This window comes from Siphateles boraxobius, unplaced genomic scaffold (genome assembly GCF_051911475.1).
Source record: "Siphateles boraxobius isolate OS27281-9 unplaced genomic scaffold, OSU_SipBor_1 130, whole genome shotgun sequence".
NCBI classification, from domain to species: Eukaryota; Metazoa; Chordata; class Actinopteri; order Cypriniformes; family Leuciscidae; genus Siphateles; species Siphateles boraxobius.
In genome coordinates, this window is record NW_027508734.1 from 43536278 (window position 1) to 43548338 (window position 12061).

The window sequence follows — 12061 nt, forward strand, 5'->3', positions numbered from 1 at the left end:
GGGTGGTTTAAAGGATTTAGAAGTGTGAAATCCACAATGAGTTAGTCTGGGTTAAAGAGGAACTCAGAGTGAGAAGGAATACTAAGACAGCTTTTATTTAGCCATAATTTAGGACAAATATGTGTATGATTCATAAAAAAAAAATGCTAGCATCAAATGTTAAATAATAAATATTGTTACACTGCAAAAAAGTATTTTTATTACAAACTTTCTAGTACAAATATAAACATGCTCAAAACAGGATAAGCAAATGAAGCAAAATTGACAAAAAAAGTTTTTTATGAAATATACAATATCTTTAATTTTCTTATTCCATCTGCAACATTTTATTATTTTAGACATAAACTTAAGATTTCCTAGATTTTTTATGTATGCTTAAAACAAGAAAAAGATGTATAAATATCTAAACATAAAAAATATATTCTCTGAATCAATTCTTGTGCAATTTCAATGTTGTACATGCTCTCTGTTTTTGAAAAACGTGTCCATTTACAGTACATTATCTATGCTGAACCCAAAATGTACATTGATGATTTAGTGTTGGTCATCATCAGGCTCACACAGCATTCAGTAGAAAGAACTCTATTTGATCACTTACCCCATGCCCATGGCAACGGGCGATGCAGGTTTCTAACTCCGTGAAAGAAGCATTTTGACATCTGCGATCTTTGCACACCTGAAGGGAAGTAAAAATAGAATGCATCAAACCTTCAATGCAAAACATAAAATACATGCTTTTGTTAACACATTAGGTGGAGATACAAATGACCACTTAATAGTATAGATTTTGTTTGATAAATTGCTCTGTTAAATATTAAATATACAGCTTAAAAAAAAAAACTAAAAACTTGCCTTGCCCTCTTCACACTTGGTGCCTGTCATGACCAGTCCCGGGTCAGGAAGATCACCCTGTCCATCTTGGGTGCTGTACACATAGGTGCCCCGGCACTTTACCTCAATGCCATCTGTACGGATGGTGGTGTCTATGGACACAGCATTCGTGCCCTTTGGTTTCTTGGCAGCACTGTGGCACTGTATCTTGCCGCATTTGGCATCACTGTTGGGAGATTTTATATGCGAAATGTCATGAGAGATCACTTGCTCACAGCCATTTCAGCATAAATTCAGCCATGGGAAATCATATAATAGTATGCTAAAAAAAATCTCATCTTAAAATCACATTGTTATGAGAATGACGAATAATCCTAAAAAAAGAGTTTGTAAAAGTTCATAACTGCTGAGTCTGGAGTGCTGTAAACTACAGTATATTGAGTAGTTTGTTCTTTTTCTTTTCAGTATATTAGTTTGTTCTTCTTTATGTATTAGCTTGTTCTTTTTAATGTATAGGAGCAGACACAAGATAAATAAGTATAATGTAACAAGTAGTCCAAGCCCAAATTGCTATTTGAATAAATTGCATATTCCACTTCACTTCAGGTCAATAAGTTATTTGAAAGAAACCATATATTGCTTATACGGCTGGCCGAAATACTGAAATAGCACTTCACCTTTTCTCGCACTTCATGTAGTTGCCATGACTGTCCTTGCCGCAGTTTCCAAAGGCATTCCCTGCAGCGTTCACATCCTGAAAACAGGCGTCATGCGCCGGCTGCGCACCTGGACAAATTTACTTATTCAGTTAAACTTACGTTACCTTGGAGAAATGTCACTGTCATACTGTGAACATGGGTTGGCTGGCTTCATGCCAATAGCTAATATTTGATTAGTGATAATATTATTAGATTGAAGATAAAGTTTTAGGTTTCAAGTGACCAAAAGTTGTTATGATACATTCCAATAATACAGTAACTGCTCAATTAAAAATTATGAATATGATATTATCTGTTAGACGCAGTGAACATCAAACATGTCAACAACCCCTCGCCCCAAAAATGACAAACTACATCTGCTGTGATGTGTGTTTGTTTGACAGCCAAAGAGCCTGATTGGACATGAGCCCAGATCACACTGGAGGTGTACAGCCAAATGTCATGAGCTCTCACTAAATAATCAACATCAAGCAGAATTTGATCACTGATGCTGACTAAAGACTGAAAGGGCCAGTTGGGATTCAAAAACTTTGTTCTTTGTGGGTTTCCGTTTTACGCCTGTCATCTACACTACTGTGTTTTCAACCCTCAAAAACAGAGACTTTCGAAAACGCTGCAGACCCCGTTTTAGATTGAAAACTCCGGGGTTCCGTTTCAGTGTAAACGGAACAAAACAGAGACTTTTGAAAACGAAGACATGGCTGCCCACATTACGCTACCGGAACACGACAATAACAGACCAGGGCTGCGTTTCCAAAAAGCATTGTAAGCCTTAGTTGATCGTAGAGACCATTGGTGGCTATTGTTCTATGATCAACTTAGGCTCACAATGCTTTTGGGAAACAGAGCCTAGAGCCGTCTGGGTTGCCAACTTCTGGAAAGGAAAATAGGGACAATCATGGTTCTTTTATAGGAAAATAAGGGAGTCCATGGTTGACAGTGTGATACATGTAAAAGGCTTCCCTTCATTTCTGAAAATTCCCTGCGACATAAAGTACAGAAAGCTTTCGTTGAGTAACCGCTGACGGTCTTAACCCACGTCTTTTTTACTTCCCATTATTTTTTGTAGCTGAACAGTTTTTTTTTATTGCAGGTTTATCCATATTTGCAGTTTAATCCTTTTTTCCACATGCCAAATCAACTGAAAAGTGTCACACATTGCCCTATTTTTTTTTTTTGTGGAGGAATTGGTGCGTTTACTTGACGTATACTGATTATTGTGAGAGGGGGCTGTGATTGAATAATGACAGGTGTCGGTGATCAGCACTGCTGCTGTTGTATCAGCAATTGGTTAGATCAGTGTAGCAGTCAATAAACGGGACAAGGGAGGTCACATTTTGGACAAATTAGTTCGGCCCAATTTAAGCTACTGTATGTCCCAACTAATACGGGACAGTTGGCAACCCTACGTCATTTGACAGGCGATTGTTCCTGAAACGCAGTGGAAACGCCAGTATAGACGAGGGTCGGTTCATTCTAAAATGCCATTTTAAAACGATAATGCACTAGTGCAAACAGGGCCTTAATTTGAACTGATTCATCCCTTGAAAACATAATAATTCTTGAACTGGATGCTACAAATACAATTTCCTTGCAAGCTAAAGTCACTCTCAGCCAGCATGAATCTTACCATAACCCCACAGCTGCAGGCATTGCTGTTCATGGGTCAGACACATGCCATTATAGCAGTAAGCATGACCATGTTGACATGATGACCCGTCCAGGATGTAAACATTAGAAGGGCAGTAGGGCGAACCTCCCGTGCAATATTCCGGCAGATCACAAGCACCGGCTGGTCCGCGGCACATGGTGCCGGCCTGCTTCAACTGTGGGCAGAGTGCATGATAAGGAGTCTGAGGACTTTGAAGAAAGTAAAAGGTGGAGGTGGTGGGCAAACTACAGAAAAGTGGATATGAAACTGTGGCAGCTGGTACTTCTCAGGAAGAGGAAACACAGTCAAGGCCTAAATCCTTCACTAGAAACTTTTCTGAGCAAATCAGAAACCCCAAATCAGAAAAAGTTGGGACATTTTGTAAAATGCAATAAAATCAAGAATCTGTGATTTTTTCATTCTATTTAACATTTTATTAACTGACAAAAGTACAAATAAACGTTTTCCAATGTTTTCACTTACCAAAATAATTGTATTTTGTAAATATGAACAAATTTTGATTTTGATGGCTGCAACACACCCCAAAAAAGTTGGGACAGAGACATGTTTACAACTGTGTCACTTCACCTTTCCTTTTAATTACACTTTTTAATCATTTGGGAGTTGAGGATACTAATTGTTGGAGTTTTGCTAGTGGAATATTTGCCCAATCTTGTCTGACACAAGACAGCCGCTCTGAGGCCTGGCATTATCTTGCTTCCCAGGAAAGATGTCATCTTGATGACAGTTTATGTCTCTGTACAATCCAAATATATGCCTCCATGTCAATGGTACCTTCACAATAATGCAAGTTACCCATACCGTTTGTAATGATGCACCTCAATACCAGGACAGATGTTTGCTTTTGCACCTGTCGCTGGTGAATGTCTGGTTGGTCCCTTTCATCTTTGGGACTGAGAACGTCCTGGTTGCGTATGCAACCCACCGTTCCCTGAAGGAGGGAACGGAGGACGTAGTCGACGCGACTGAAATGGGATCACGCTAGGGAGCCTGTCTTCTTCGAGTACTATTGAACGAGCCAATGTAATTGGCGTGCGTGATTCGCATCACACACTCCGCCCCCGCGGCGCGGGTATAAATACGGAAGTGGATGCACGCACTAGTTGCTTTTCGCTGAGGAGCCGAGAGTAACCCGGGGTCAGCGGTGGTCCAGCGGTAGTGGCAAGGGGACTACGTCCTCCGTTCCCTCCTTCAGGGAACGGTGGGTTGCATACGCAACCAGGACGTTCCCTTTCAGTCGAGAACGTCAGACGTAGTCGACGGTCGACTGAATTGGGATCACCCATTGAACACGCCACTAACGCTGCCACCTTCCAGTGCCTAAACCAAAGCCTCCTGATGCCCCCGCAAACTTAAGGCGGGGAAGGACAGGGCTTAGGCCAGGGAAGTCACTGCTGTTCCTACAGGACCACTGGGAAAGCGTTCCCCGTACGTTGGAAGGAAGGGACGCTGCGGAAGCCACATCCAACACAGAGGGAGGTAATGTGGAGAATACACATATGAACTGGGCGGAAACCGGGCAGTCTAACATATGGAATGTCACTGGGGTGGCTCCAGCCTAAGACGGGGGGAGACACACCGGACAGTGACGGCAGAGAGACTCTGCCGAGGGAAGACACGGGCTCACCGCAGGGAGCCGTATCGTGGAAGAATACACATATGGGGTCACCGAAGGGACCGCAACATATGGACCCAGCCTAACACAGGTTCCACACTGCTTACGAGTGGTAGGCCTAACACCAGACGTTCCGCACGTCCGACGTCGGAGGGGTGTGGAGGAACTCAACAGGGTTCAATTTTAAGGGAACTCAACTGGAGTAGAAAGGCGCACGTATCCAGTCCATAGGAGGGGAATGGCGCAGCAAGCCGACACTTGAACCGGGCTCACGGTGAAACTGGCTTCATGAGAAGGGAGCCCACGGGAAGCAGCGGTTCAACTAGGTGTCGTCCAGCCCCCAACTCTAGAATCTGTTTAGCAAAGTATATCGTCAACGCCCAGGCGGAGCACTTTACACTCATCATAGAGGAGCTCAACACCTAAGTGGACATGTTGCATTTCGGATCTTTGCCGAAATGAAGGCAAGCACTAAGTGCAACTTTGCATGGAAACAGCCTTCCCTCTCTGCTGAATTCCAACAGATATTTGAAGAGCTGGTCTGAGGTCTATGACTTGCATTCTGTACACGTCCAAGCGAACGGACAGAGAAGCCAGGGCTGGATCTGCCTCCTCCAGGGCAGCGCTTGCAGGCTCACCACCTGCTCCTATTACGGGAGAGGTAGGAACCTTGGGCACAATCCGAGCCGGGGTCTCAGCTTGTGAGAGTTAGCCGGCCCAGACTCCAGGCACAATACGTTGACCGAAAGCGAGCAAGTCCCTACCCTCTAGTAGAGACCACGCGAGCAGGAGAACTGATATAACAGAATTTTTAACTCACTACCTGCAGTGGCTCAGGGGCGGTCTCTGCAGTGCAGTCGCACCAGGGACAAGGCCCAAGAGGATAAAGAGGGACACAAGGATTTACAAGACCTTGCTCCTCAGGAACCTGACGACCAGAACGTGCTTCTGCATACTTCTGCAACACGATGAGCGTCGTTTAAACACCGAGGCAACATCATTTTGAGGGTGATTTAGGAAAACAGCCTACTGCAACCCATTTTGCAGGAAAGAGAGCACTGAAGTGATCGAAAGCTTTCAGGATCTCCTCAGGAGAGAAGACGCACTCAACGACTAGGTTCCACTTCTAAAGGCGTAAGCACGCTACCCAATTCTAGGGGGTGCTCGCAGAAGTGATGGTAACTATCACATGTTCTTGTGATAGCCACCTGAACCTCCGCGTTCAGATGTAAGACCGCCCGGAATCTCCGGGGGAAGAACGCGTGTGCCATCGTGCCCCGTCCCCGAAAGAGTTTCCAGGGGAAGTCAGGAAGGCTGTTGAAGGGAACCAGGTCTAGTTGGGCCAATAAGGGGCAACTATGAAGACCTGTTCCTCTCCTGACATGGCACGTAGGTGCAAGTGACGGGCGCAAAAGACAGGAGCATTGCTCAACACAACATGTGAAGATCACTGGGCTTCAGGAGCATTTTCTGCTCAGCACTTGGGTGTGACAAGTTCACTGAGCTTCAGGAGCATTCCTGCTCAACACCTGAGTGTGATAAACTCACCGAGCTTCAGGAGCATTTCTGCTCAACACTTGAGTACGAAGAACCTCACTGAGCGACAGGAGCATTTCTGCTCAGCACTTGAGTGTGACAAGTTCACTGAACTTCAGGAGCATTCCTGCTCAACACCTGAGTGTGATAAACTCACTGAGTTTCAGGAGCATTTCTGCTCAACACTTGAGTGCGAAGAATTTCACTGAACGACAGGAGCATTTCTGCTCAGCACTTGAGTGTGACAAGTTCACTGAGCTTCAGGAGCATTACTGCTCAACACCTGAGTGTGATAAACTCACTGAGCTTCAGGAGCATTTCTGCTCAACACTTGAGTGCGAGGAACTTCACTGAGCACCAGGAGCATTTCTGCTCAGCACTGCGTGTGATGAATTCACTGAGCTACCTGTGATGGACTCACTGAGCTACAGGAGCATTGCTGCTCAACACCTGAGTGCGATGAACTTCACTGAGTTTCAGGAGCAATTCTGCTCAACATGAAGAGTGATGATTTCACTGACTTGCAGGCGCAAGGCGACCATGAGTCGCAGTCACTTTTAGAAGGCTCACTGGGGTTAAACGCATTTCTGCGGGCCCCTGGGGCAGCTGAGTCCCAGTGTTTGTCCAAGGGTAGTCCGCTCGGTTTACCCAAACACTGGCGGAAAAATAAAACCGGGGGGGCAACTGAGCGGCCCCGGAATGGTCATGACCCAGCCGGACCCAGGGGATGGAGTCTCCACTTGCCCTGGCTATAACTGTCGTGAGGCTCGATGGCGGCACGATTGAGTAAGCGGGAGGAGTGGAACAAGGCGCCCTCAGAAGCGTCTGACTCCAAGGAGGAGATGACGGGTGAGTTTGTGACATGCGGCGGAAGCTTGCGCAACAGTCTCAATGTTTAACAACTCGAGGCACGAATGCCCGTGTAGTCGGGGGTCGCCCAGGCCCCCGTTAAAACACGCCCTTTGTACATGGCCCCTCTGTTGAAGAGGGTTTGGCAGCAGACCGGGATGAACTATAGTCACACAGGGTGAGCTGCTCTGCCACGGTCACCTCGGGACTCGATCGTGAAGCTAGCGCTGAAGCGGTCACATATGGAGGGAGCCAAAGGCTGCGACTACCATATACCCCAGGAGCCTCTGAAAGTTCTTTCAGTGGGACCCTTTCTCACTTCAACACCAGCTGAACACATTCTCATTGGAGAGACATGTTGGACCGAGTACCTCTCAAAACTAGAAAAGAGATACTCAGCCCGTGGGCGAGATTACTCTCTTCCAGTTGACCTGAAGACCCAACGGGCTCTGGAGCACTCGAGGGGAAGGACACTGTACTGATACTCCACCCTTAGACGCAACACACAGGATGGCCTGCGGTGCGGGAGGTAGAGATCTGAAGCACCTGTCTTTCAGGTCAAAGCTGCAGACCAATCTTGGGCCAAGATGGTCACGACCCACCCCCTAGTAGCACGAAGAACGAGTTTACACTGGCCTTCGTACCGGCTGGAGGAGCGGCTATATCAAATCCTTAGCCAGCAGGATAAGATAAGCACGCACAAGTCAGGAGCACTGCTCAACACTCGGTGTGATGAATATCACTGAATTTTCAGGAGCACGTCTGCTCAACACCTAATGTGATGACTATCACTGACTTGAGCGGGGTAGCCGAGCCTGAGGTGGGGCAGCAAAGTAGAGAGAGTGGTGTTAGTGTGCTGTGCAACACCTACCTGTCTCCACAAGCGGCAGGGGGCGCGTGAGAAGGCGGATGACCGGGTCCTCGAACGCACCAAGCTGCCTGCTGGCGACCAAGGGGGAGCTGAGGGGTGTAAGGCTATACAGGGTCACACCCGCCAGACTGGCCCTCTTGGGACCCAGGAACAGATGAAATTGCTCTCTCCTTGAAGTGTGGGTACCGCTTGCTCCGCTTTTTTTTTTTTTTTTTTTTAGGGAGCCAGCGGCGGAACAGACACACACACAAACAAAGGCTCCACCCGGCCCTCACCCGGAGGGAGGGAGTGATCGTGCCACTCCAAGAGCATCTCATCCATTCCTGGGCGGCCCGCTCCGGAATGCTTTCGCTGTCGCTTGCCACCTGGCTTGGCAGCGCCTGGAGCGGGCTGGGCGTCTCAACTGCGGCCGGCTCCATGCTGAGGCCTGGGTGGAGGCTGCTGCGGAGGGCCAGCAGGAGCGGCGGCCGGAGAACGCCCACGGCGACGAGCAGGCGGAGGAGCTGCCACCGGCGGCGGTTGGAAGCAGCAGCTGGCCACCGGGGCAGGATGTGCCGGATGACCTCCGTCTGCGCTTGAGCGGCAGAGAACTGTTTGATGCAGTTCTCCACCGCGTCGCCGACCAGCCCAACCTGGGAAATTGGGGAGACCAGGAACCGAACCTTGTCCGCATCCGCCATACCAACCAGGCTGAGCCAACGAAGGCGCTACTGGACCACCAAGGTGGACATCGCCAGACCGATCACGCACGCTACGACACCCGTACCCCGGAGGGTGAGGTCGGATGCAGTGCGGTGCTCACCCATGAGCGCACGGTCTGGATTACCCCTGTGCATGCCATGGGTGCCCTAGCCTGCAGCAACGCCATGGCACGCAAGAGGAAGGGGCTTGCCCATAGGCTTTGTAAGCTCTGCCCGTCGGAGCAGACGAAACTCACAGGCCTTAGGGGGGAGACGAGGATCCCCCCAAAAGGCAGCGGCCGCCGGACACAGGTGCACCTGTGTCGACAGACCGCTCCAATGGAGGGACATCTCGCAACCGTTCACCGTTCCTCCATCAAGGGTAATGAGGGGGAAAAGCTAGTCAGGCAGTTTCTGGCAGAGAAAGATGCTGTTCACCACCTGACAAGCTCTCCATGCATTTCGGGAAAGAAAGGCACTGGGGCGGCGAGCTGAGAACCAGCGCGGCCCGCCCCAAGATACCAAACTCCAGATTCCAACCGAGACTGAACGGGACACGGTGGAGGTTCCACTCGAGCCCGGCAGCCTCGGCGGCCCGTTTCAGCATAGCTGATAATTCTGGATCCGGCTCGGGCAACATTAAACTCCCGGAGGGAGACAATGCAGCCGAGTCATCATCTCTAGAAGTCAGCTCACCCTCCGATGCTGCAATCGGCGTCCTGTCCTCCAGGGGAGCCCCGAGTGAAACCGCTGGCCCACCCATTACAGATGGACCAGCAGACAACACAGGAGGCTCCAGTGGTTGCAGTGGAAGGGAGGAGTGAGGAGCCCACAGGGAATGGTTACCGGGCGGGACATCCAACACTATCCTCCGGTCACCCATCCCACACAGCACCCGAGGGTGGGGCATGGTAATGGGGACTCGCTCTCCGCGAACGAAGGCGAGTCTCGCCCTCAACACTGCGACAGTCATGTTCCCACAGTGAAAACATGAGCTGTCCACAAAAGCTGTCTCAGCGTGCTGTAAGCCAAACACGTGACACAACAGTTGTGACCATCAGAGAGAGACAGGGAACGACCGCACCCAGAAACGCACGGGCGGAATGACATCTTGAAAAAGACGCAAACGCACCCGTGTTGCTCTTTCAGAAAATAGGACCTTCACCAGTGCCGGAGCACACAGGGGAATGACCGCGGCAACACTGAACAGAGAACTGAAACAGTGAAGCACTCACTTTTCCGCCCTCTAACCAGCCATCAACACACACAAACATTTAGAAATTTGTTGCTGTTAAAACAGCAGTTGAGAGCTCAAAGCTCGCGATCACCGCTGCACTCGCGCTGTAGAACACCAGCACTGGGAGAGTATTCCTGAAGAACACCGACACACTCGCTCGTTGTAGACAACAGCACTCTCAGAGACATCAAACGATCGGCTCCGAAGCGAAAGGCAACTAGTGCGTGCATCCACTTCCGTATTTATACCCGCGCCGCGGGGGCGGAGTGTGTGATGCGAATCACGCACGCCAATTACATTGGCTCGTTCAATAGTACTCGAAGAAGACAGGCTCCCTAGCGTGATCCCATTTCAGTCGCGTCGACTACGTCCGACGTTATCGACTGAAAGGGAACTCAATGTACATTTTCTCCCAAAAACAAGCTGAAACATGGACTCATCTGGCCACAGCAGACATTTCCACTTTCTTCTTGACCATCTGAGATGAGCTCAGGCCCAGAGAACTCGCTGGCATCTCCACATAGAACCAATGTAAAGTTTTCTCCTTGCGTAACAGAGATTCAAGTGGCATTTCTTAATGCAGAGTCAGACTGTGTTCAGTGAAAACGGTTTTCCAAATTACTCCTGAGCACATGTGGCTGTATTTAACAGATTAGCATGATGGTATCTTGTGCAATGCCATCTGAGGGCTCAAAGGTCACACACATTCAACAGAGGTCTACTGCCTTACCCAACACAGACTGAGATTTCTCTGGATTCCCTGAATCTTGTGACAATATTAGGCCTATGTATGGAAGATGATGAAAGGCATAAAGTCTTTGCAATCTTGCATTGAGAAATGGGATTTTTTAATTGTTTTACAATTCTCTCATGATATTTGGCACAAAGTGAGGAGCCATGACCCATCTTTGCTTAAAAAGACTGAGAAGCACTTTTACACCCAAACATGATCCCCTCAACTATTACCAATTCACCTGCTCATTGTGGACTGTTTCAAAATAGTTGGATAATCTAATTTGGATAATCTTTTCATTTTTATTTGGTCTCTGTCCCAACTTTTTTGGGGTGTGTTGCAGCCATCAAAATCAAAATTTGTTCATATTTACAAAATACAATGATGTTGGTCAGTGAAAACATTGGAAAACGTTTCTTTGTACTTTTGTCAGTTAATAAAAGGTTAAATAGAATCAACAAATCACAGATTCTTGATTTTATTGCATTTTACAAAATGTCCCAACTTTTTCTGATTTGGGGTTGTAAATAAATAAATCTGAGCCTGGCAGATCGATACCTTGCCTCCTTAGAACAATTATTTTTTTTTTTTTCTAAATTTTCAGGTTATAGGGTGAATTTGTCTAAATAAAAAGCTGTTGCACTTACTGCACTTTTTCTGCAGCTTTTCATTCTGGCACGTTTCAATGACGTTTCAATACATGCGTATATATTGCTTGTTAAAATGTAATTTTTTCAGAATATACAGCTAATTTTCTATGGCGTCAATTGAGAATAATGCTTTTTGTGGCCAGATGCTGGTTCTACCAGCAGAGGTTAACAGGGCCAGGCTAACCCGCTAAACCTTGAACACTTGCATGAAAGTCAGACCAGAGATGGAATGAGAGAAGGAAGCAGTGGGAGGGAAAAAAATAGACAGATAAATAGTTAGGCACCTTGCAGTCCTCACAGCAGACTCCGTGGGCACACTGTGCATCTACCTTCAAAGTGCAATTGCTGGGGTGGCAGCAATTATTGGTGCACTCCTGTGGGAGATAGAAAACAGATAGAAAAGGCTACCCAAGCAAGTCAACATATGGCTCTCAACTTACATGGTCAACCACTTGGAGCAAGTTGTTAAAACACACACTGAATATATATATATATATATATATATATATATATATATATATATATATATATATATATATATATATATATATACACAGGCACACACACATGGTGCACACACACAAATCGAGAAGACAAACTGCACAGGATGTCAGATGCATATTAAAATGTTTGACATGTATGACACTGATATATACAGCGTGGAGGCG

The 12061-nt window shown here is 47.3% G+C and overlaps 1 protein-coding gene across 1 annotated transcript in view; it reads right to left on the reverse strand.

Moving 5' to 3' along the window:
* The window catches only part of adam19a (ADAM metallopeptidase domain 19a), a 151976-nt gene that overhangs the window by 19282 nt on the left and 120633 nt on the right, over positions 1-12061 (reverse strand). Inside the window, exons 13-17 of the mRNA XM_077229548.1 lie at positions 11678-11767; positions 3181-3376; positions 1509-1617; positions 853-1057; positions 599-676 (exon numbers count right to left, since the gene is read on the reverse strand). Of these exons, the coding sequence (XP_077085663.1) occupies positions 599-676; positions 853-1057; positions 1509-1617; positions 3181-3376; positions 11678-11767 (678 nt within the window). The remainder of the gene's footprint in view (positions 1-598; positions 677-852; positions 1058-1508; positions 1618-3180; positions 3377-11677; positions 11768-12061) is intronic.